The sequence below is a fragment of the Sander lucioperca genome, chromosome 13, assembly GCF_008315115.2.
Source record: "Sander lucioperca isolate FBNREF2018 chromosome 13, SLUC_FBN_1.2, whole genome shotgun sequence".
NCBI classification, from domain to species: Eukaryota; Metazoa; Chordata; class Actinopteri; order Perciformes; family Percidae; genus Sander; species Sander lucioperca.
Genome location: NC_050185.1, coordinates 11,453,821 through 11,480,693, shown reverse-complemented (window position 1 = coordinate 11,480,693; position 26,873 = coordinate 11,453,821). Strand labels below are relative to the sequence as shown.

Here is a 26,873-nt window from a genome sequence, read left to right as displayed (position 1 = left end):
CCGAGACTTTAAAAAACAATCTGGCATGCCATAAAAACTGAGGCTATATGGCATTAACCTAGGAAAAAGCATTTTTGCTTTGTTGAACATTTCAGCATTCACATAGAAAATCAACTTTTTTAAATTTTTGTGTTAAATATTTTCATTTATTTTATTTCCTATAAAACATATTCCATTTCTATGTCCACTCAGTCTCAAAATGTCTCTATTACTGTAAAATACATTATTTAATCCAAGAATAAACAGATAGCAAAGGGTGTAACTGTAAGTTGCAGTAATAAATCAGTGGTTTCCAGAGGATATAAGTAGGCTACATTATCACAAATATTAGGATTTATTTCCCCCTCTTAGTTTTACGCTTGTAAAATGTCACAATCTGTCTCTAGATGATATCAGTATTTCTGGCCGTGGAAAGCAATTTTTGATTAACACACATCTTGATAGTGGTCTATTGTCAAGATTTTAGGAGCATCGTAAATAAAATTATAATTCTCTATGTAATATTTAAAGTAAACATGCCATTACATAAAATGCATGTTTTTTCATATTTTCATTTTAAGATATTTTTTATATTTATACTGTATGTTCTCACTTAAATAACACCCTACATAGAAAGTTTGCCATTTTAAAATCAAAGTAAAAGTAGATATTGACTTTCAAATTCCACAAAAAAAACAAGTTTATTGAGGAAACAAGAAAAGTAACAAACCTGAAAGTACAAGTTGACTGTACTTACATGTAAGTGACTGAGTAAGAATATGTATTATCTCTCTACCCCTGAGTGTTAGTAACCTATACATTAGCAACTCTAAGGTAATAACCTAAATCTACAGATTTGCATACACAAAGGTTTTCAAGTGGTGACTGTTAATGGATTATAGGGAAAAGTTAAAAACACAATCATCTATTAGTAGTGTATTCGTAAAAATATATTGGTAATGCTGGCTATTAGTTCAATAAAAATAAAATTCATGATAGAAACATATAAGTATAGGTATAAGTATAAGGTTACATCTCAGTATAACAGACATTTCTTCTGAATCTTTTAAACAAAGAATAACCCTCAAGGGAACCATTTTGTGCTTTATAAGAGAGGCTAAATACCCAGCTTCTAGTGTGCAAGGGATCAAAGTGGCCTTTTAATATCTTCTGAAGGAAAGTGTGAATAGTTCTGAAGCCAGCAATGCACCATTTCTGAACACAGATGGTTTTCCTAGCTCCTCTGTGAAAGGGGCTACATGTAGAGGCAAGGCGACATTCACGTGGGACACTTGGCATCTGTTAGATTCACAGACACGTATGCTCTGAAACCACCTTGGTAGTGTTGTTGACTTATGGGCATGTCTTGAAAGCGTATGAAGAAGTCTCTACAGTTTCACTGGCTCTGTCATAGGTTCAGCAAATTTCCACTTTTTTTAGATTATGAACTGGATTATCACTTCAAGTCAACATTAACATACAGGTCTCTTTAAAATACATTGAAAAGGGTTTTTTTACCCCCACAAAGTCCAATGAGAACACCAGCGAAAGGTTAGGAATATAAAACATAAAGTCCCATTCAAAAGCTTCATGCCTATTGTCTGCCTCTTTGCTGGTTGTTCTTTAAACACTCTAAAAACCTTGACATGATACAAGTGCTTTGCAGAGGCTCTGATAAAACTTGGCATGAATGTGTGTCATGTAATAAACCTTCAAACATGTAAACATTGTGTTTCCCCAAGTGTTCAATCTCAGTATATATATACTACTAATACTCATTTTCCTCCCACCTTGGTCAAACTCTTTTTCTGTCACCCATGTCTTACAGCTAAGGAATCATGCATCACGTTTTGTTATTGCATAAAAGTAACCCAGGTCCTGCTTTTCTATATGAGGAAGGCAGCATCTGCTGTATGGTCTGCTGAATTATTACATATTCCAAATCAGCCAATGCAATGTTTCAAAAGGGGGATGCTACATATTTGTCCAGTACATGACTTGCTCAACACAGTTCCTCATGGCTCAGTAAAGGGAATTAGCAGGTTTCAAGATGTGATTTTATATAAAAAAAAAATATAATGGTATATAATATATAAATAAATATATTGTGGTGTGAGGTTAAAAATATGACTCAATGTTGCTCAATTGGAATTGCACCATGAATGAAAGCCACATTATGTCACTACTCAGTTATAGTGCTATGGCCAACTGTAATGCCTAAATAAAAGCCTGGTGCATGTAAATTAATATAGATATGCGAGAAATGTTATGGCACCTGGACACAGAATTGTGGAGCCCACATGGAAATAGCTGAAGTAGATAGTGGAATGTTCTGTTCTGCTGACATGGTGAAATAATAATTCAATCTGGTTGTCATGGTGCCTTTAAAAGATAAAACAATTAACGGTAAATTAACCTAATTATCTTTTCCTCGTTTTCTTTCCCCTCTCACAGTTTTCCCACCCAATCGTTCATCCAAAAATATTAAAATTACTTTGCTTCCACAGAATCTATTAGTCCGATTTCAATACTACTTTTGATTTTCCAGTACACCATCCTGATTTAGTAAGTTATCCCTCTTCTCAGTACTTTCCCATTTCTGCCCTATCCTGTCTTTATTTCAGCTACAATCCAGTCATCTCTTTATATCCGTCACCATAACAACCACAAATGTTCTGACAGATTTGCTGGCACTGCAGTAAGAGGTGAAGCCTCAGAGGGAGGGAGGGGGAGAGAGAGAGAGAGAGAGAGAGAGAGAGAGAGAGAGAGAGAGCGAGAGAGAAAGAGAGCCACCCACCCAAAAACCTTGCACCAATAAATGTACACTATGTTCCCAGATCAAGTGAGATGCTTGATTTCCAATACAACCTCGCAATCCTCTCCTGACTCATACATTCATTTATGTGTGTTTAACACCACCGCAGCCCTGCAGTTCAGATTGCACTATAGTGCAAGGTATGAGGCAGACACTATCGTCATGAATAAACTGGCCGGTTCAGGTTAATCTACTAATTTTCTAAAGTTGTAAATCATAATAAAATCTATATTTCCGTGGTTATGTTCAGGCTAGCTCATCGTCAGTCAAAAAGACAATATAAAAAACATCAATGATGCACAAAGAACTTGGGTTGATGTGTTGTCTTTTCCTCACCATTGGAGTGTCAGTGCTGCAACTACTTTAGTGTACTGTGCTGAAGATTAGAATCTACAAGGAGGAGCATGTGGTACAGCAGCCCTTTAACTTTTACGTAGTGGTCTGATCTGGGCTGAGCTGCGGTTATGTCCACAGGCCGACAGGAGCCATGCCTTCTTTAGTGGCCAGTGGAGGCAGCAGGTTCTCCTCACACAGGAACCTCAGGGGGAAGTGGACCAGCAGCCCTCGGACGGCCTTCAGCTCCTCTATGGCCTGCTCAGGGTCTGTGTCGCAGAGGCGCTCCTTGCTGGAGTACTCCTTCAGCTCTCGCATGTTGTGGACAGAGTTGTGGGGCAGGCATTTGAAGACCTGTAGTAGACCGGCCAAGGAGAACAAAGGAGATGTCACAAAAACTGAAACTACACATTGCTACTGTTAAGAATAAAAAGATCGTGATTTATGATACACTGGCATTTATTTTATGTATACCTTGTCATAAATGGTGGCATTCAGTTTAGCAGGTGCATTCCAGTTCAAGAAGAAGAATTCATCGCTGATTGGATCATCAACATTGATACTTGGGTCTGAAGAAGCTCCAACAAGAACACTGGTGGGGAAAATAAATAACAGCCAAAAGTTCAGCAAGCACAGTGTATTCAAATACAAAGGTTCTGTCACAATATGGTTTAAAGTTCTTAAGTAAGAATTAAACTTTATCGTCTTTGCATAAAGGGAATTATTGCTATTTTAGCACAGAATTGTCATGAGATGATTTTCTTAATAAAAATCAGAAATCAGAAAATATATAGGTTTTTTCTCACTTGTTGCCAGTTTGCATTTGGTAGCTGACACTTCCAATAAATTGCAAACTAAACTAGTCTTGATGTTTTTCATGACAGGCATGTAGGTGATACACTCCCTTTAAAACTGTATCATGTCTAGAGGTAGTAACCGTTAACAGTCATACATTAACAGAATGTCCTATTTCTTCCTGACCTGAAACACTGTTTACGCAGAGCGAGGGTGAGGGGTCCTGCCTGGTACTCCTGCCCTCCCATGATAGAAAGGACACGCTCTTCATCTTCCACAAACACTGCCATCTCACTGTCTCTGCTGCCCAGCATGCTGCGGTCATTGATGTTGGCGGATCCTGGAGCACATTTGGAAAGCAAGAGAATTAACAATCTGTCTTTTTAGAAGCATCACTCGTCAAACCAGTATTCAACGAATGAAGCAACTATCAGAATAAAATAGCCAATAAAATCGGAAGTATTCCTCAGAATGAGTGCTGCTGCTTTTTTTTCTTGATCAGCACAGTGTAATCTGTATATTTGTTGTTCAGAAATGGATTTGAAATGAAATGTTGCAGGTCTATACTCTATATGATATGAAATCTGTAGAACTCAAAGCTGACAAATCATCATCATGGGGGCTGTGGAAGAAATTCAACCTTGGCAAACAAAACACAGATTTACAATGATTTATGTTTCAGCATTTCAAGCTGGTTTAACATTTAAAAAAATGGGCTTTAAAGTTTTAATCCATACAATTCAGTCCTGGCATTACATTTTATTTTTTATAAATGCCTCATAATAAAGGCCATGCAATGTTTTGTCAGTTGAACACTCAATGTGAACAAGCGGCAGTGGGAAATATTAGGTTTGCATTAGCAGTAACTTAATACGGAATTAGGAGAGTGAACATAACACAGTGAGGCTGATATCAATGAGATACATTACAAACAGTAAGACTGGATTACATGCATGCATTGTTTCCTGTGAATCCCTCGTGTGTGAAGGCAATTTGAATCCAGCGCAGGAATGGCAAGCTCAATGATGACTCTAGAGAAAAATGATAATCTGTCTTTGAATAGTTTGTGCCGGTGGTGACTCACCAATGATATAGCAGAGGTCATCGGCAATGAGGGTCTTGCTGTGAACATAGATGAGCTCTGTGACAAGGGACTGGGAGAGCTGGGAATGTGTTCTCAGGCCGCAGAATGTGATGTACTCCGTCCACAGGTCCTTAACTGGGGGGCAAACCAAAATCACATGATTTACAAGAGATAACACAAAAACTGTGAAAATGTATTCAGAAACTCACATAGACTCTTAAAGTGGATGTGAAAAGAAGAAGTCAAGGGTGAAAATGGAGACTGGTGGGCAGATACCTAGTACCAGTAGCTTCAGTTTAAAGGAGCAACACGAAGAGAAAGAAAGAAACATGTTAGAGAGGAAACAGGTGGTATTTTATGATGTCAGGTGGATTTTTGTTTGGAAATGAGAGCAGATAAATGGCAGAAAACTCACCTTCTCTAAGTCTTGACAGGATGGAGTGCTCCCCTCGGCACATGGTCCTGGGACATTATTATCCATTAAAATGACATAATTAACCCAATATAGGACAATTATATAACAATAAATCATAAAAAATAATAACTCAATCATCTTGATAAACAGAATGTCTTCTGTTAGTTCACTTCTGGGCATAACATTCATAACAAACTTGGAAATCTGGTGGATGAATACAAAGAGTGAGACTTTTTATAATACTGCCATGCAGTGTACTGGCAGTAACAACAGGGTGACTGGGCTCGTCAGAATAAAAAAGGTATATACAGACTATGAAAAGGTCTCAAGGACACAAAACCTGTGATCCACATCGTTTTAACAGTCAGTGAGAGAGCTGAGGAAAATCAATTACAACTCTACATGATTGGAGCCAGAAGAAAGTTCAAAGGTTGTGTCTCTTTGTTGTTTCTTTAGGTTCTTGTAAGTTATAATGCTCGTTCTGGTCTGTGGGCTGAGTGCAGAATGATAACGGGAGGAAAGGGCTCTCACCTGAAAGTGAAGTGCAAAATAGCTTGGATGGCATTTCCACCTCCTGCACCGATGTCTCCCTCAAATCCAGGAAGTAGAGGAATCACCACAAACACTCTGTACTTCTTCTGCTCTCTGCAGTAAGACACAATGTTAACATTTGCATTGTCTCCAAGTGTACTATTAAAACATTAATACAAGTGGACTATTACTTTTACTCATATTTCTATTCTGTGTTATGATTTGTTAGGCAAATGCTGGAATGTACTCTATTTTGAGTTTAAATCCACTTTGAGCTTCATGAAAAACTGCTTTATAACTGCAAGGTTCAAGAATGTGTGTATGCAAAATGAACGAAGCGCCACATAAATCTGTCTAGTACACTCAAACCAGACCTGTGTGCACGCAAGATTCGATTCACAATTGCATCACCGATCCCATTATGGACAGTCTTCCCATCGGCACAGCTGATGAAGAACTGGTTCTGAGGGCAGAAAGGAGACAGATGGTGGCTCGGTATGAGGTGTGGGCTAAAACAGGTAGGTAGTAGCTGGCAAGGACGTGACCGAGCCGTGATTATATTCAAACTCATGAGACTGCATGATGACACGAGACACACATTGGCTACAGAATCTCTCAGTAGCACGTGAAATTAACTAGTCAAATGGTATGTAAGTAAGTAAGAATCACATGCTGAAACATCAGAAATAAAGGGAGGCCAATCTTTCTATACAAATAGATGTATTTTCACACATTCTTAAGTGTTGCTACTAAAATGATTTGAGGTTTTTATCATTTTTTTGCCAGGTCTGCTATGATTTCGTTTAAATGCTCAGCTGTAAAACAATCATTAAAAAACATAGGTGGACATTATCAGTAATGCTACCAGGTACATGTTTGTCTGCGACTGGCCGAAGCATTCCTGCATTACCTCGATGTAGATGTAGTGCTCGCTGTTCTCGATGGTGTGGATGTAGGCCTTGAGGATCGAGTTCTCACAGGTTCCAGTAGACCAACGGTCGGCAGAGCGCAACACCTAAAAAAAAAGACATGTAAGTCCATGAGACATGTCCTCTGGTTTGCAAGCAGTTCAGTACCTGTGTCTTCTTTGCCTAATAACTTGCTGACTCCAAATAAACTTTAACATCCAAGTGTAGCACAAGAATTACCAAGAATTACAAGAAACGTAAGTATTAGCACTTCTTAAAATACACTAAATATTTTTTTAAGTACTTTTTAAAGCTTCTGCTGTATTATATACTTGTAACAAAACCTGAAACTGCTGCCATCAGCATTGTAGTAATTTAAGATAGTGATGTACTCAGCTTGTTTCTTGCATTAACTTCTGCTTTACTTATGGGGACACTTTAAGTTCTACAGTACTTTCACAGAATGTGACAACTGAAGTACTGTCCCTGAAACCTGAATCAAACAAACCTGATTGAAAAGCTACGGCATAATAGGGAGCAAGGGTTAGGGTTACAGGCCACCGCCCACAATAGAAGAAGAAATTACACACAGCAAATGCTATTGTTACCAACACTCACTGTCTGAACACTAGGGCTGGGACAGTTACCGCATTACCGCAATACCGCAGTCACGTGACGCCTACCGCGGGTCTGAGCTCGTCACCGTCATCACCGCAAAAAAACATTGGCCTGCATGTGTGCATGTTGTGTCTAATGACATGGATTCATTGATTCTAATGACATGGATTGTGTCTGATGACATTGTGTCTTACATGGATTCAAGGTTTTCTAAACAAAACTTATCATCAAATTGGAGCAAATCCGAGTTTTCGCGAGTTGGGGAGCCCTATTTTCCACAACATTCCATTCGTGTTGACTATTAGGCCTATATGCAAGAGTACCTGTGTAATGTCTTGTATCGGAGAAATGAAGGCAAAGACATTTCTCCGTTCTCAGCTGAGGTAGACACATTAACGTTACAGCTGCAGTGTTTACCATTGCACATTAGCCTAGCAGCTAACGGAGTTTCCTTCTTTTATCTTTTATCCCGATAAAACGGTACGGTTGAATTTCAGCCTGCATGCACATTTTGTAGCCTAAAACAGAGCGGCTTATATTGGTAGAGAGAGCAACAAGTTAATGAACTGCCAAGTCGCCCCTCTGCTCAGCTGGTAGACAGGCTGCACTCGGCATTGTTGGCAAACTGTATTTATTTTACTTTATTGACAAAAGAGCTTTCTGAACTGTCTGTGGAATGGATCAACGGAGATGAGAGAAACCATTGTGGCCCTAAATGACAGCAACACTTTATACAGTCTATGGCTGCAACATGTTGTAAGGTTTAAGCCGATGTTTTTTCGGGGGTAACGCCATTCACTTTACCGGCAGTAGCCTAGCTATTGACAATAGATAAAACCACCTTGTCTTGAGAAGCTCTAGCTTGTTGTTTTATTTTTCCTCTCTCTTTTCCTCACAGCGGCACTCATACGCTACTCTCCGTTACCGCTCGCTCTCCTTGCAACCACATGGGCACAGACGTCACAAACGTAAGGCACCCTGCCATTCTCGCTCTTACGCTACTCTCGTAAGGGGGTTGTTGCTTTTCAACCGCGGTAAGAAAAAATCCATACCGTCCCAGCTCTACTGAACACTTCAAATCAATAGCATAGAGTGAGAATGATAGCCTCGTGCCAGTTATATTGCTAATGCTGGTGTTAGCCATGCATGGACCACATTTCCCATGAAGTCTGTTGCAAAGTAGATGCTGTCCCCCATCCCCGTCTTTGGCAGTGCATGTGTTTTCTCTGGCTAAACTGAACAGGACAGACATGTTGAACAAGATTTTCATCCACAGGCTTTACTCTTGTTCCACCATCTGCCATCGCAAAAAAACTCTGAATACTTTAGCCGCACTTCAAAAGCCAGAACAGTGTTTCTTTGTTGTACTGTAAAGAAAACCATTTGATTTCCTGCTAGATCTGACTTGGTGTTGCACAATGTAAAATGCAAAGAAGAAGCCAGTAAGGGCTTTCAATCTCCTTGTTTTTTTTCCTTTTTTGTTTACAGTAATTACATTTCACTAATTTCCAAAGATAATATGGAGATGACCAGCAGCATGGTTTCTTTTATAAAAGGCAAAATATGTGGATTTCCTGTGCTGTCTGTGACACAGAAGTCTGTTTCCCACATTCATACATTAAGTTTTCTGTGTTGTCATCATGTGTGTAAAGAACCCAAGATTGATGTTCTGTGTGTTTTCTGGCTGGCTCTAGTGTAAAGTCTATCTCTGGTGTTCTCTTGAGTGTTTGGTGAACCTGTTTCACAACTGGCCACTGTTCTCCATCTGAACTGCCACCCACAGTGAATAGAAAGAAAGTCTGATTGATCTGGAACACTAATATCACATGGGATCAGTCTTTGTATATCTTGTCAATTCACATTTTTATTCTGTTTGTTCAGTAATGTAGTGATATTATAATAATAGTCCGAATAGACATATATATTTATTGATTTATCAAGATTTTAAAGAGCATCACATAGCATGCACATTGTCCATCATTAACTGTAAGATTCATATACTCATTTTTTTTCTGTTTTCCTAAAAAAATCCCACACAACCTTTTGCACAGGTCAGGGACTTGGTATTTGGTGAATGTGCGTGCATAAATACCTGCACTTTGGCCTTCTTGGATCCAGGCACAGTGAATGAGAGTGAGTCAGCAGTGCAGTGAGACTTGGGAAGAAGGTAAGGGTAGAACTCGTCCTTGTACTTGTTTTTGAAGATCTAAAGAAGACAAAGTAAATTAATGAAAGCCAGATTTGTGACCTTCCTGTTGGTCATGTTTCACACAGAAGCCTTGTTTAAAAGTTAGATTAAGTTTGTTTTACTACTGTGGCCAAGTTAGCTCAGTTGGTAGAGCAGGCGCACATATATAGAGGTTTACTCCTCGATGCAGTGGCTGCGGGTTCGACTCAGACCTGCGGCCCTTTGCTGCATGTCATTCCCCCTCTCTCTACCCTTTCATATCTTCATCTGTCCTGTGGAAATAAATGCCCAAAATAAATATCTTTAAAAAAGACTAACTATCTGGGTCATACTTTTGTAGTTGTGGCTAATTAACCCAATAGGATATCAAAGCATAACATAGTAGAGACTGTAGCTTACTACTTCCAATAGAGCCACGGCAACAAAAGTCAGGTTTAAAAAAATATAAACTTATTTAAAACTGTGTTTAAACATCCAAATAACTGCTAAAACTAATAGTTAAAGTAAAATATGTGTAAAAGTCGTCTGAAGCTTGTATACCTATCCATCTGTCAATAGCACTCATGCTCCAGTCTCTAAAATGATGAGGATGTTTATAATATTATATATATATTATAATATTCCATATAGAGATTCAGGCCAAAACAATGACAATAAAACCTAGGTAGCTTTAAAATGACAGAACGTTCCTTTCAGTCTGACCTTGGTGAAGTTCCAGCGCTGGATGAAGTGGCGGGCTACATCCCTGGCAGCTCCGCCATGAACAGCTGCAGACAGATCACGCCACGGCATGCGGGGAACTTGAGTACGGTCAATGTTATCTGGAAATAAATATAAAAAGCAATCCTTTCAACTCCCTGTTGTCAGAGCCTCTGTGTTTGCATGTGTGTGATACTGAAGGAGATTTAGATAATATACCTTCAAAGGGTCTGTCCAGTTGGACCCAGTCTTTCCTGATAAAGTTGCTGTAGTCTTTGCCAAGCCACAGTTTATTATTGCAGGTCAGATCATAAGTGTCCTGCTCTGCTTGCTTATCTGGTTCAGATGGTTTGGGACCATCAGCCGCACCATTACCCTGGTTAACAGAGACATCTGTTAGTGTCTGCAGGGGGATTGGGATTGCCTGAAACTGTAGTATAAAATGTATGAAATTGTCATTGACAATTCTAAGAGTTTTGTTGTTGTGTAGACCTGATTAATTACAATATATTGATGATATAATTTGAAGGGGACATATTATCCTTAGTTAGTGTCTGCAGGGAGTGTGACATATTAAAAGAACACTGGTTCATGAACTACTGTAAACATATTCCTGCTCAATCAGTGGCAACAAGCTAAAAAGAAAAATGTCTTACTCCTTTATCTTCTTTTGGCTCCCCATCGGTTACACTGTTGGCCATCAAGCCCAGGTCAGTTAGCCGGTACTGATTGGTATCCCACCTCCCAAACGCCAGGTCAATCCCTCCCACAAAGGCCACCGTTTGGTCAATAGCCACCATCTTTTCATGGTGAGCCCACAGGAACACCACAGAGGACACATGGTCAGGATGTCGCATTACCTGATGGACATAAGGGGTAAATTTGACAGTAAAGCATGAGATGAGGCCTCCGTTAATTGCGTATAACAAATACGTATATGTGGCGATGTGACAGACCTTGATGTTTGGGTGCATATTCATAAGAGTCCTCTTGCTGTGCTCACTATTGATGCCAAGTGCTAGCTCCACCTCTTTGTACAGCAGGACACACACTTTGACTCCTTGTTCCTGCAAGAAAAAGTTTAAAAAGAGGTGACACCATTTGAAAAAATGATCAGCACAGATAATGTAAAATATGACAATCATTTAATTTGCATAAAAGAGTAGAACAAGACAGAGAGAATGCCTACTGCTTTGCGTTTGAGGATTTCATCTAGACGCCAGTAGTTATCAGTTGCTGGTCGCTTTAGAAACACTTCAGGGCTGAGCCTGACAGAAAAGACATTGGCATTATTCACATTAGAAATACACTTCATATGTAGCTAAAATATTTAAATGGTACAACTTGGTAAGACAAAGCCTCTTCATTACCAAATCCAGATCTTGCTGACACTTACCACCAATCTGTGATGAAGATTTCCTCCCTGGCTTGTTCGAGAGAATCAGCCAGGTCTGCAAAGTAGCCACCTCCATTCACATACCTACAAACAATATCCATGCACCATAAAAGTTTAGCAAATAAGGGTGAAATGTGAAGACAGAGAGTTGTAAATCTCAGGTAGAATACGTATATAGTAACCATTTAGTGAGTGTGTTCTCCCGTGGTGGAGCAAACCCCTCGAAGCGATGCACTTTGAGAAAGTCACAGGTTTCTGCCAACCGGTTGATTTCATGACTCCACCAATGAGTCTGTCTATAGTTGCTGCACTTGATGATGAGACTCCTGGACAAAAACAAACAGGCCTTGTATGCATCACAAAGAGAAGATTACCCCAGGCATAAATATATGCTCTCAGTGTGTACACAGCTGACCTACCGAGAGAAGTTCTCAATGCAAACTCCATATCTGGTGTCTGTGTGAGCGCGGCCCACTTTCACTTTGAACTCTGGGTCAAAAAGCAACACAAAGTTGATGTGGCCGTTGTCTCGGTTCATATACATCAAGAAGGAGTCTTTCACCACCAGCCAGCGCCGTGACCAGCGAAAACAGAACTGATGATGGCCAATGCAGTTCAGGCCTTGGATCCGGTGACCCCCTGACCTCTTGAAGATGGGTCCCTCCCTGAGACAAGTTGACACAATTAATCTCTATCATGCACTTAGTCATTCCCCCACTTTTCCTTGTGTGTCACACACTCTCAAGAAGTTTGCTTACAAGCCTTTGGGTCCGAGATCAGTGACGAAGGAGAGAGCTCCGACAGAGAGAAATTCCATCTGAAAAAAAGTAGATGAGTAAATCATCAGCATCATGCTACATGACATCCACTTTGTATGTGTGTATGCGTGTTTTTGTTTTAAAGCTATTACCATGCTGTGATCATTCCTACAAAATGAGTTCTCCAGCAGACCATTCAGGTACTCCTCAAGGTATTTCTGCAATAGAAAAGCAGCAAAATCTTGTTACAAAAATAATTGTGCACACATCACTAGTCAGTATATGTACTGTATATAATATACATGTATCTAATTGATTGGTTTGATACCAATTTGCTGGAGGTCCTCCTGGTCCGTTCAGTCCCGTGTAGGCTGGGCATCTCCTCTGACATGGCTCTCAGCTGCTGCCTCTCCTTTGCAAATCTTTGAGAGAAATTTGAATATTCAAAATACTCGGTGCTTCAGCAATATGACGATAAAAAGTCGTCACACGGATTTCGACTGCAAATCTCTCAGGGTGAGAGGTTGATTTGCATGATTAAAAAAACAGATTTGTGCACCGACCTTCCCAGAGGCAGCAAGTGAAGCATCATCTTGTGCTTGTAAAGGTCTCGATGCAGCTCCTGGAAGTGCTTGTACTTCCTCTTCACTGTCCAGTGGAAGTGGCCATGTGTTAGCTGCACTGTGTATAGGGTGCCTACATGGACCTGGAGGGACATATTGAAATGATGTACATAAGTGTGGTGGTTTAAAATGAGACAATCTTGTACATTCTTAGAGCTTCTTTGTAAAGAAATGCAACATGTGGTGTTTCTCTCAATCATATATGCCATTACACATGACCTTGTAGAAATGTACAGTAGCGTGAACGTTCAAGGACAAAAGACTGTCAATGTGGAACTGTAATAGTTATAAAGTGAGCACCTGATTACTCAAATATTTTGTTAAATAATGGCCCTACCTTCAGAGGCCTCAGCAGTAAAACCAGGCATCCCAGAAACATCCACTTCCTCAAACATTCTTAACACTATACTCACCTGCTCTACCTTAGCATTGTATCTACACCTGAAATTACACTCAACAAAAAGCAACTCATCATGTTTCAATAACCACACAATAAAAAGGGCGGCTGACAGTTTGATCTGCAGTTTTACTGCTTTCATAGATTGGTATACCATAATGTCAGTGTAAAGTACAGTCAAGTTTGCCTTCAGGGTGTTTTCAATCAGGCTTTAAAAGATTAGATATTCAAAAGTGATCATGGGTTGGTCATGTAGAAACAGTTTTGACATGATTATAAAGAGTGACTAATTAAATGTAAATGTCTGTGCTTTCACCTCAGGCTTATCTAAAGCTTTCTATAAATACTAGCTTTCAGTTAACAACTACCAAACTATTTTTTGTAATGATTTTCCATACATAGTTAAAAACAGGTGTACCTTTGAGCGAGTAGTGTGTTTCTCTGTGTTCTCCACTCTGCATGTAATAGGGATCCCAGGCATTAGGGGAGGTATCCCCTCCTCTTTTATTTCAGGAAGATGATGCACCACAAGGAAGGGACGGCCATCTGTGATTTGGAAGATTAGACCATTTTAATAAATAAATTCTGATGCAGCCAATAAAGTTTCAATGGTAATGTATTTATAAAAGGGACAGTTGTTCTTACCACTGCTGGACATGAGGCCATCTATCTCATCTGGACCCAGACCTTGGGCGTCACGCGAAAAGCGCCTTCTGGCCAGGTTTTGGGCCGTTGAGCTTTGAGCCACTGGCTCTTCCACATCTGGGCTGGCCATTGCACTGTTGGTGCAAGTGCCAGCTGCCCTGGTGCAAAGACAAAAGAAAAGGGAGTTTTACATTTAAAATCCAGAGTTTGTGCACCATGTCACCAATAAGCATAATATGCTTATTGATAACATAAGCATATTATGCTTATGTCAAATCCCTGGGCATTATATATTATATAATGTGCACTACAGTGGCATGCATAAGACAACTACTGATCAAACTAATGTGAAACTGAGACCAATCTACAGCATAATGAGATTTTAAAGTCACAAGCTTGAAGTTCACAGCATTTCATCACTTCAAAAAATAAACAATAAAGTTATTCAGTATTCCAGTAAAGGCAAAAGTGAAGTAGATTGCAGGCAGCACCTTACAGCATTGTAACTCCACAGAGTGCAAGTTTTAACTTCATTAGTTGCATAATTAAAATATCTTTTATATCATAATATATTTTATATATATTGAAGAGATTCAGTGTACTGTATATGTCCTCTATACATGGCTTAATAATGTCTAATTAATCTAAATTCTTATTAGTTTATCTATGTGTTTGTATTCACTAAAAATAACATCACTAGATGAAGTAGCCACAGCAGAATTGCTTTAATTTGGGTTGCATTAGTAGCAGTTGCAGTACCAGTTGTTGACTGAGTAGCAGTAGCAACAGAAACACTAGTAGAAGTAGTTGTGTAAAACCAGCAGCAATAACATGGTTGAACCAGCATCAGCAGTCAAAGTAGCTAATACCAACACAGCTATTACACGTGGAGACACGGTTCAAGTATCTGAAGAGTCAGTGAAATAATCTGACAGGACAAGTAGGTTATTCAAATTAATCTAATCCTTGAGGAGAGCGACATGATTACACAAGTACAAGCATTTAACTCAGTATCACTCCATGTTAGAAGTAAATGTTAAAATGCCATTAATACATACATCGCAGACGTCTTGTGGTATTTACCTGTTGATCAGGTCATCGACACTGCGACATACAAGAAGTCTAGGACACAGCTACCAGTGGTAGAAAAGAGTGTGTGAGAACCCTTTTGTATAGTGTGTGGGAAGATATCTTTGACTGGCAGAATGTTTCCTGGGTAACAAGGCAAAGGGGAGGGAGTGTACGTGAGTGTAAAAGGAGAGAGAGAGAGAGAGAGAGAGAGAGAGAGAGAGAGAGAGAGGGAGAGGGAAAGGGAGAGAGAGAGAGAGAGAGAGAGAGAGAGAGAGAGAGAGAGAGAGAGAGAGAGAGAATGTACAGACTGAGTGGACACAGCCTGACCATAAAAACAGGCCGTCACAGTCAGAACAGACTACCCAGGGAGGCCAGGCTGTGTTCACTTTGAAATAAAAGAAAAGTTGAGACACAATCTCACCTCCTACTATCCTGAGAGAAAAAGGAGTTTTTCCATCTCCCCGATCCTCAGAAACTGCCCTATTTATGTGGGGAGAAAAAACAATATGCAAAATATACTAACTGTTGCCATGCACTAAGAAAAACAAACTCTGTAGTAAATGTTTCTGACTTATTACATCTGTAGTATCTTTGTGTGATTAAAGTGTAGTTGTTGTCTTGTGTTTATCTAGTTTGTTTTCTTGTGTATAACATAATTATTTGTTGTCTTAGTAGAGGCATAGTCTCGCTTTGCCAGACCATCCACACGCTGCGGAGCGGAGGAGGGTCTGGCTAGTCCACATAGCATTCCCGGATGGGAGAAAAAAGTGCTCTGGTTTATTGGGATTTCTTTAAACCAATCACAATCGTCATTGGCTCTAAGCTCTGCACGGAACCGCTGTAAAATAGTCGTGCGAGAGAAAACTCAGATTTGACAGATAGTCTAGCTAGCTGTCTCAATTTAGATCTGAGGAGCAGTCAACCATAGTCCTCATAAATCCACCAAATTTAAAATTCCAACACAAAGAAAGCGGATGGAAACGGACATCGGCGAAAATACATGCATCCGGCGGAATTTCCTGCAGCGCCGGAGCAATCCCGGAAGTGGAATGTCAAGGATATAGAGGCACAGCAAAGCAAGTTCAGCGATCATTGGAGTTAATCAAAAAGACAACGGAGTAAGGGCCCCTTCACACCAAAGAAAGGAATCTGGCGATTCTCCACAGGGTTGTGCGGTGGCAGGAGTGTCAATTATATGTCCCATTTGTGTGACGTCCTGTTGTGTTATTTAACCCCCCAATGTAGACTTAATATTTCCCAATTATTGTTTTCCGTCAGATCGTTTATAGAGCTCAACATTTCTGAGCGCACTTGAAGGCAGTTTCATTTCACGGAGAAAGAGAGAAAGAAAAGACACGGGGCGACTGTGCTTTGTTGTTGTAGGAGACAGTCAGCTGTTACACAAACCCCTGGGCAGTTAAGTGTTTGGTTTTTTTACACTCATAGTGTTTTAAAACTTTCTTGTTGCAGCGATAGAGACAGTGATGTTTTTATATTGTTTACTGTACAGAACTCTCAACAATGAACTGCCAAGACTGATCGCTGGTTACATGATTGGCCACCGCAAGGTGACGTCGGTTTGCGTACCCCCCAAAGACCTGCGAGTGAGGACTGCCGCAGTGTGTGTGAATGCAGCCTAATATGTCTTATACAGAAATGGTTGTAACAGTTTTTCTTTCTCATGGAATTATAGTTAAACATTGACATTTTCTCTGTTGTTTTCAGTCAATTATGGTAGTCCTTTAGTAGGATTCAGATGTGGTTCTTAGATGTTTCATCATCTTCATTCCCAAACTTTCAATTCAATTAAAATAAGCTTTATTGCCAAAGTTAATTTACATATTGAACTAGAAGAGCACTGGGAGAGTGCAGACCTCTGCCAAGGCATGCCCTATCTCAAAATGTCAATGCAATGTGAATTTTCCCAGTCGGGAACCCATTTTTCCAGATTATTCCGACACAACATGAATGCAGCACAAATGTTCCATCTTGCAATGTTAAAGAAATAGTTTGTATCCGCCCATTGATTTGGATCCGCTCCAAAATTGAATGGGGTTCTTTCTTGGCCCATGCTACACCCTTCCCCCAAGTTTCATGAAATTGGGCTAGTAGTTTTTTTTTCCATAATCCTGCTGACAAACAAACAAAATAACAGTTAGTTAGTTTAGAAATAATAAAATGTTGTTATTTCTCTGCATTTATAGTTTCCTTTTCCGCACTTTTGGTTCAACCTTCTTCAACTTCAACTCAATGGATATTTTCAAAGAAATTAAACCATGAAAGCGCTATGTACATGCAAAGCTTCCTAATGTTATTGGTAGAGTTTGGACTATATATGATATGTGACACACAGCACTTCATAAAATAATAGCCAGACAGTTTTCACTGAAGTACTTGCCAAATTGCGTCACTTGTAAAACTCTTAAAAACACAAAAAAAGTGTTTCCCCATCTGCCCACTAAATGCAGGAGAAACTACACAAGAGCTTGAGTGGCAATTTGCAGGTACAATCAGGGCCAATGCTGAACACTAGGTGGGTGTAGTGTATCACCTAAAGGCTAAACACAGCATCTAAAGACTTAAGGAGTGGCAATAAAAAATAAAGGACAAGTGATTGCTGCAATAAAACAATGACTAATCAATCTGGGATCAATCATCTCACTATAATTATTTATATACACATATATATATATTTTTGTTCTTGTTTAAAAGGTATGCCTTCTGGAGAGGCGATGGAACAGACAGGAGAAGAGCATTTAAGCTGAGATAATGGACAGCAATCCAGTAACAGGAGGTCTGCCTAATATTTTGTGAATTCAGTTTGAATTAAAGTTATTTCCTGTACACCCATACATTTGTTATGGGTCACTTGATACGAATGTCTTATGTAGATACTTTGTAATCTCAGTTACTGTAATCTCAATTATTTCCTTCATCACAAATATCACATAACTTAATTAAGTGTTTTGTTGTATTCAGTTGAGTTTCCATCATCTGCTGAAGAAACTAATTAACTCCCATCAAGATCGATCTGCACCAGATGTTGCTGGGATTCTCATCAAAAGAACAAGTCATGTTTTATTTCCTATAAAACCCATATTAGGGTCATTTCCACTTAACTATTTATGAACTTTTCAGAGAATTCTTTTGTGGTTGTTTCTACTTCCATTCCGCCATATAAGTTGACAAAATTTAAATTTAAATTAACTTACAGCTGTTTGTTGACAAAATAATATTTTGCCAAATAACCTCTTCAGTCTGTTGAGTGCTATACAGACTGGGATGTGGATGGATGTTTACCCTTAAAATGCAGAGAAGTCTAGTGTTGTTTGACAAGATTTTCTTGTTTTTTGTTTGTTGGAGTGAAACTTTGTCTACACTATTTACTCAGACTTCCTACCTGCGAAATACAACACTACCCACCCAGAGTCCTCTACAACATGAGCCAAAATTCCCAGAAGGGAGTGCTTTAACTAAAAGCCAAGCCACATCTTACACACCAAATGGTCATATGAACATAACTGTTTGTGTTTGTATCAGTGGTGCTTGTGCTACAGATATTTTGAACAACACTGAATCAGTCACCACTTTAAGTTGCCAGCAGCAGTGACTGACAAGGCTATGAGAGATTTAAAGCCCCTATGTGTAGGATTTGTCTATTTTCTCTACTACAAACAAAAACTTATACCATCAAAATGATTAAAAAGTAGCTATAATCACATGGAAATACTCCACATAGGAGCTTTAAAGAGCAACTTGAGACCACCTTAAAATCATGTTTTTCTGCAGACCTCTAATAGCTGTTATACACCAACCAGACAGCTGACCGTCGGCAGAAAAGGCAGTCGGACTGATCAGTCGGGTCCCCGAGGTCCAAAAAAATGCCTCAAAACACACTCTGTACGCTCTGCACGTGCGCGAAACATAATACGTCTCCATAGCAGCAGGCGGTGCTTCTCGCGCTTCTCTGTATTGTTTCCTTCTTGTTTCCCAGAAAATGAAAACTGGCAGCTGATAGGACGAACGTGTCACGTGGGTCTTTTTTCTCCGGAAATTCACAGCCAGACTGTCATGGCGGCTTGTTCAGAATACAATCTCATATTGTACTAAAATAGTTCACCGAAACGTGTTTCTGAAAACATTTTAAGCGAGAAATAGGCCATGCAGTTGCTGAATCTGTCTTCATTTCAGATCAACAAAGGTCAGTTTAAAAGATTTTCGTCAGATTTTGAGAGGCTCATCCGCTCGCCATTTCCGGGTGAGTCCCGACTGCCCTGTCTCCGACTGAGCATGTCGGGTCGGCCAAAATAAAGGCCGACAGCTCCTCCAACAGACGACGGCACGGAACACACCGAACAGACTCGAGTCACCGACCTCGCCAGACTGTCCAACGGCCGATTATCGGGTTGGTGTGTCAGCACCCTAAGGCTGCATTCACACCAAAACAGGCACTTTGGCGAAAACGCCAGTCCTCCTGTTCATTTAAATGTTGGTAGTGCGTATAGACTGCGGCAGTGAGGCCTGCAGGGGATGCCGAAATGTTAAACAGAATGAACTTTTAGATAGGGCTGCCCCCTTAGTCAACTACTTTTGGGTTATTGTTTTTTTTGCAGTAGACCTACATTATATTTTCTCATGTTCTAGCAGGGCGAGTACACTGAACAGTGTTTCCGGAAGTAGATATATGGTGATGATGACATAGCAAAAAGTCACACCAACAAAGTATGGTAAACGAGACGGGGTCCATGTTTCATGGTTGGCTGGGTTGCTGACATCGCTGCAGACCCCTGACGCGCCCTGGTTGACAGCCCTACTTTTTAGAGAAACGCAACCCGACGTCACGCTGTGGTGGCCAATCACATATTCGGTAGCAAACCAGAATGAAGTGTAATGTTATGTTTCAGGTGTAGTCACTCAATTTGGCCTTGTGCAGCAGTTTAAAACCCACCGTAATGATAGGCATCGCATTAGAAAAAGTAAAAGTAGCCTAAATAGCAGCATGGCTAAATGCTAGCACCATGGGGAACACAATAGAGACACAAATGGGCCATTTAAGTGCAATGTTGGGAATAACGCGCTACAAAGTAACACGTTACTGTAATTACACTACTTTTATCGGTAACGAGCATGGAACTAAACACAATTACAATTAAAGCTGCAAGCAGCGATGGACGGTCCCTCGCGCCTCTGCGCGCATTGGGGTTACCGGCGGACGCCGCTCCTTGCGACCGTGCATTCGCGCGGCACTCAGACACTGCAAATTGTCAAGCATAGGGGATGGGTCAAACCATCACCAATTAAAAATGAAGACTCTGCTGAGTTCATTGATACCTCACATAAGACTCTACCATAAACAGGTCACCAATTATGAAAAGGGGCGTGGCTAAGTACAGAGGGGCAGGCCAAACAATCACTAATGAATAAGGAACTCTCTGCTGAGTTCAATGATACCTCACACAAGGGTATACCTTAAACGGTTCAAATGTTGAGAAAGGGGGCGTGGCTTAAGCATAGGGGGCGGGCCAAACCATCATCAATGAAAAAGCAACTCTCTGCTGAGTTCAATGACACCTCACACAATACTCTACCTTAAACGGTTCAAATGTTATGAAAGGGGGCGTGGCCTGGGTAAGTGGGCGTGGTTAAAGTATAGGGGGCAGCTCAGTATAACATGTAGACCACACATTATAAGTTTCATGTAAATAGGATGATGTTTGTCATATAAGGCGCATTTCCTGTTGCCAGCGGGGGGCGCTATGACCAAAAGTCAATTTTGCCCTGTAGGTGTCCTCAGGCATGGACCCTTGTCAATCGTGACAAATTTTGGGCAGATACAACAACGTATACTCAAGTTACAACAATTTATTTGTTCATCGCTAAACACTCAAAATGGCCGCCACGCCCACACCGTCTGACGAAACTTTTCATCTTTAAGGTGTTGAGAAGATACAGACCAAGTTTGAAGTCCATCGGATGAAATGTCTAGGAGGAGTTCGTTAAAGTATAGCACCTTGACTTTTAGGCCTACTTCCTGTTGCCACTAGGGGGCGCTATGACTTTAAGTAAATATCGGCCTTTATTTGTCCTCAGGGTTGGACTCTTGTGAATCCTGAAAAGTTTCGAGCCAGTCGGACAATGTACACTCAAGTTACACCCACTTCCTGTTTCGGCGGCGAAACGCACAAAATGGCCACCCAGCCACGACCTATGACGAAAAGTTTTTGTTTTAACAACTTTTCATCTTTATTGTCTTAAGATGGCACAGACCAAATTTGAAGTTGATTGGATGAAATCTCTAGGAGGAGTTCGTTAAAGTACGACATGTGGAAATGGCCAAAATCGCACTAATTTCTAACTTTGAAATCAAAATGGCGGACTTCCTGTTGGGTTTAGGGTATGGCTCTAATGACGTTTTTTGTACATCTTGACATGTTACATATGTGTACCAAGTTTCGTGAGTCTACGTTAAACGCACTGCAGGGGCTAAATTTTTGTAACTTTGTAGGGGGCGCTAGCGAGCTATTCCCAAAACCCTTAAAATACGTACATTTTCACCAGACTTGATGCGCCCGCCAAATTTGGTGAGTTTTTGAATATGTTAAGCCCCTCAAAAAGCCAATTTATTTGGTGTAATAATAATAATTCCTTCAGTTTCAATAGGGCCTTCGCCGCTGTCGGCGCTCAGGCCCTAATTACTGAAATTGAAATGAGTTTGTTACCCGCTTTACTGTCTTTTGTGAAAAATGAACACTTGCAGACAAGAAGACAGATAGGCCTACTTTAGCTGCTTCTGATCCAACGTCGCAGGACCTTATGGCGGCGCAATGATACACCAATCGAACAATGAACATTAAACCACAGCATAGAATGAGCTTTCTCTCCTGGAAGTATGGGCATTACTTTTCAGTCGTTGAAATTAAAGACAAAAATGTAGTGGTGAGTTGTCAATTATGTGCAGGTGTAAACAACCTATCCACATCTAAGAGTAGCAATTCAAATCTAATGAAGCACCTGTTGAAGCAACACGCTTCGACAAAGCTAGTAGCGAAAGACCCCAGCCCTATGGATGCTGAAGATGCCACTCCATGCAAACAACCAAAGCTAGATTGTACACGGACTGCAGTGCAGCCGATAAGCCAGGCAGAGCTGAATAAATTGATTGCTAGGTATGTTGTCGATGACATGCATCATCTGTCAACTGTTGAGTCAGTTGTCTTCAGGCAACTAATAAGCAAAATACCAGTGACAAATGGAGGCTTGGGGCAAATGTGCAGGAAGACGTTTTCTAGCAATTTAGACAGAGAATATGCTAAAATGCAGGTTGAGCTAAAAAAACATTTGAGGGTTTACAACATGTCTCATGCTTGATTTGAACGCCTGTTGCCCTATTGATTACAATAAATAGGTCTAAAAATTATGTTTATTGTGTTTGACTGTTCAGTACTGTTCATATTTAGATTTAAAAAGCAGACATAAAAGTAACTTAAAAGTTACTTTCCCTAGTAACTAATTACTTTTGATATACAGTAATTGGTAAAGTAATTCAATTACTTTTAAAAGAGGTACCTAGTAACTGTAACTAATTACTAATTTTCAGTAACTTGCCCAACACTGTTTAAGTGACACTCCAACACCCCTGGCCTGCACAACTCTGCGCTAATCGCTGCAACGCCTGATTTGGTGTGAATGCAGCACGGCTAATAGTTGAAGTCCTCACCTTGCAAAAAAATGTACATTTAAGGTGTGGTCATTACACCCTTACAGCACTGCTGCGTGTTTACAGGTGAAACAGAGCATCTCTGTCACTGCAACAGACTTTAAGTAAATAAGTTGCAAAACTGGCTGAATTTTAGAATTTATTTGTTGCTATGACTAGACCTGGCACATATCTGAATATGATCTGATTCATTCAGTATTCTGCTTGAAGTACATTATAATCCTAAATTATAAAATGTTAATAAGGTAACTCTGTCTGCATTTCTAGGGGCAGCAGTATACATGCAGTGTAGCATTGATTTAAAAAGGTGTAATTTTGAATACATTAGCCTGATCTACACAAATGTTTATGTTCCTTGCTCTAAAGGACATGTTTATGAATATATTTTTTTTTTGTTGCAAAATCTATCTGATCTTTTAGAAACAATAGGCTATGGGTGTGGCATTTAAGACATAGGCTACTGCACAAGAGTCTGAAACGTGCAACCAAATGACAGGATCTGGATATGTGTCATACATTCCAATGACTAAAGCAACAGTGCTGAGTAAACTAGTGTCTGCACTAGTGCCCATCGGATTTCCCCAAATCTCCACAATTGTCGCCTTAGGAGTTCTTTTTTCACATATGTTTAACCCATCGCATAACCCATCGCATAAAATGACAAGTTTTGAAACGTATTAATATACAACTTTGGTGATAAATAGGCACTTATGCCTCTTTTTTGAGAATTGATGGTAAGGTACTACAGCTTACACACATTAATGTATGCGTCATCACCAGAACACATCTCTTCATCTTACACCAACATCTGTATGAGCCGACTTAGGCTACACACCGAGACAACAGTGCTCTATTATTTTAGGTCTCCGGAAATCAAGATTGACTGTAGAGGTTGAAAATGCTGACAGCTACCTACATGTTTGGTCGTTTTTGTCGTCTCCACCCATATCGTTAGCCTGGGTTCTTACAGCGCCGCATTCCACAAAGAAACTATATCTCAGTTTACAAACTACGCCACAAATGTCACCTGGCGAAAGTGACAACATTTACATCACACTCACGTACGGTATCTAGTAGGTAGCCATACGCGCCTCGGTGGCGTGAAATCCGCAGCTGGACAACTTTCCACCGGCAAAGCTGCGACAGTTTAGCCAGAGGAGTGCAATAACGTTATACGTCTCTAGGCCTCAAAATATACTTACTTTCAGCTCAAACACGCCGCGACTCAGCACAGCTATTCCACATGCAGGATAAAACGATATACTTAAGCTAAAAGTTGTATCGTATCCAAGCCTGTGCTTAGAGTTAATTTGTATTACCCGTAGGTGATGCACGCTTTAGTCCCTCCCATAGGGTGCCCATGTAGGACAGAGTGTGGAAGATAAAAGACAAAGAATATTAAAATGTGGCCGCTTGTTCACAAGACGTTCTTTTATTTATAATCAGATTTTTTTTAACAAAGTCGCAGTGTTGTGAAACCAAATCGGCTTTTTTGTTTTTAGGCCTATTTGTGCAGCTGTATCATCAAACATGCATGAAGAATACTGTTCACGTTGTGAGGTCTGAGCTGCTAACGAAATATGGACTAATGGGCGACAAGACCCGACTGGACGCCAGATTGGGAAACAGGGAGAAGATGCGGAGGAGGGGGCTGCAATGATGTTAACGTGGTATCAGAGACGATTTAGAACCTGATAATCTTTGGTATCTGTATTCGACTATTCAACACATCCATGCAATCACGGTCACGGAACATATCACGGGATTTCCGGTTAGCATTTTCAAAATAAAAACCTTGCTAGCGAATATCTAACACAAAACTCACCTGACAGTCATTGAATAAAAAAACGTGTTGGATTTTTTAAGATATTTTAATTTAGTGTCAACTTTATGTTAGCTTAAAAGAAGCTAGCTATGTCTTGTGATATTACATTTAAAGTGTTCATATTATGCTTATTTTCAGGTTCATAATTGTATTTAGAGGTTGTACCAGAATAGGTTTATGTGGTTTGATTTTCATAAAACACCATATTTGTTGTACTGCACATTGCTGCAGCTCCTCTTTTCACCCTGTGTGTTGAGCTCTCTGTTTTAGCTACCATCTCTGTTGGGAGTCGCACATGCGCAGTAAGTGTCGGTACACGATCCGTTCTGCCTGCACGATCCGTTCTGCACATGCGCAAGACAATACTGTTTTACGTATCCGTACGACCTGCACGATCTGTTCCACGCTAGCCTATGGCTAGCCTCCACCGGGAAGCTAACGTTAGTTTAGCTAACAGCTAATTCGGCTAACCGCTAGCTGACAGCTAGATTCAGTCTAAAATAACGTTAACTCAAACGTAATGGGAAAAGCAGGCTACAGCTAAATTAAGACTTCACAGTAATAACAATAAAGACAAGTATTGAGTGATTGTATTTTAAATGAGCACAAGTAAAGTAGAACTGGCGTAACAGCTGTTATATATGTTAGGTGTTTGTTATATATGTCAACGTTTATTTTCAAGTTTTATTTTGAGGGTCTTTTAAAGTTATTACATGCTGTCTCAGCTAGCAGTTAGCCAAATTAGCTGTTAGCTAAACTAACGTTAGCTTGCCTGTGGAGGCTAACGGCAGTTGAGTTGACGTTATTTTAGACTGAATCTAGCTGTCAGCTAGCGGTTAGCCGAATTAGCTGTTAGCTAAACTAACGTTAGCTTGGCTGTTGACCGGAAGCGTGGAACAGATCGTGCAGTGTCGTAAATCCTCGTACAACCGCGCATGCGCGAACATTTTGCGCATGTGCAGAACGGATCGTGCAGGCAGAACGGATCGTGTACCGACAGTAAGTACTGCTATCTTGTCAGTTGCAGAGTATGAGGGAGTGCCATGCTAGCAGCTAGGCGAGCATTATAACGTGTTACAAAGTGACAGAAGTAAAGGCTGGACTACAATAGAGCAGTTTGTAAACAGTGTTTTCTGTTGGAGATGGTATATGTCCCTTTGGGGTGGACTTTGGGCTTTTTAACTTTGTAAATCTATAACGTGCACAAAAAGATATAACACAATAAAGGAAAGGGGAAAAGCCAAAAAGCATATGAGCACCTTTATTAATGGACTAGTTATGTGCCAGGTGAGCAATTATCATCAAATCTGCGCCAATTCGTGATCCGGCATCCAGTAGGATAAAAGGGTCCTGTCGTTGTCCAGCATGGCGCAACATGTAGGCTACTTCAGCTGAATCCCCTTTTATATAATGTTTAAATGGCTCCCAAAGGTTGTGTCGTTTTTTTATTCAAGGACTCTCAGATGAGTTTTGTGTTTAGACCTGTTTTATACAGTCTGATTTAGACGATTAGTCTCAGATTAGTGTCAGATTAACCTATTCGCTAGCAAAGTTTTCATTTGGAAAAAAAATAACTGGAAATCTTGTGATGTGTTCCGGTATTGCTGTTGAATAGTCGAAAACAGATTCCATTTATCATTTTACAGTCTATGGTAGCAGCTAGCTAGCTATTAGCATATGCCGTTGGCGGGTGCAGTAAACATTTCCATGGTAACAGCGAGCTCCACCAATTATGAACATCACTGTTACGTTTAGGATTGTGGGTAGTGTAGGACTTATGCATGAAATGTAAAGACGCATAATGTTATTTCACTCATCTGTCTGAACTGTACAGCTTTGCAGATGGAAGGTTGCCTTTGTTTTTCACATAATCATCATAGGCTACGTACTGCTTCTCAGAATATCTTTCTCAAGTGATGTAACTTGAACACAACTCAACATAAAGAGAACGGACATGATGAACTTGAAAAGTTAGAAGTTTAAGTGATTAAACACAATAGATAGGACGCTCATTATATCATGACTTTACAAACGAACTGTTTTTTTTGTTTGAATTTTTGAGGAGTTTTACATTAT

General features: G+C 40.1%; 1 protein-coding gene across 6 annotated transcripts; it reads right to left on the bottom strand.

The window, feature by feature from the left end:
* Window positions 1-661: 661 nt before the first annotated feature.
* Window positions 662-24,362, bottom strand: pld2 (phospholipase D2). Of its 6 annotated transcripts, XR_004108621.2 has the most exons (25): window positions 15,243-15,260; window positions 14,185-14,342; window positions 13,958-14,085; window positions 13,083-13,225; window positions 12,848-12,941; window positions 12,672-12,737; window positions 12,520-12,578; window positions 12,181-12,426; window positions 11,944-12,087; window positions 11,762-11,845; window positions 11,555-11,633; window positions 11,322-11,432; window positions 11,022-11,225; window positions 10,585-10,741; window positions 10,369-10,487; window positions 9,571-9,684; window positions 6,863-6,967; window positions 6,327-6,415; window positions 5,953-6,066; window positions 5,422-5,468; window positions 5,007-5,141; window positions 4,109-4,262; window positions 3,602-3,719; window positions 3,157-3,481; window positions 662-3,107 (listed from the first exon to the last, which is right to left on the bottom strand). XR_004108621.2 is itself a non-coding variant. In XM_036008669.1 (24 exons), the coding sequence occupies exons 2-24, from the start codon at window positions 14,312-14,314 to the stop codon at window positions 3,257-3,259; spliced, it is 2,865 nt and encodes a 954-aa protein (XP_035864562.1). In that variant the 5' UTR covers window positions 14,315-14,341; window positions 24,166-24,362; the 3' UTR covers window positions 662-3,256. The 6 variants fall into 6 exon arrangements, 5 of the variants coding, with proteins under 5 accessions (XP_035864562.1, XP_035864563.1, XP_031176038.1 ...); XM_036008669.1 differs by lacking the exon at window positions 15,243-15,260 and adding an exon at window positions 24,166-24,362 and having other exon boundaries at window positions 662-3,481; window positions 14,185-14,341; XM_036008670.1 differs by lacking the exon at window positions 15,243-15,260 and adding an exon at window positions 24,171-24,355 and having other exon boundaries at window positions 662-3,481; window positions 14,185-14,337.
* Window positions 24,363-26,873: the final 2,511 nt, after the last annotated feature.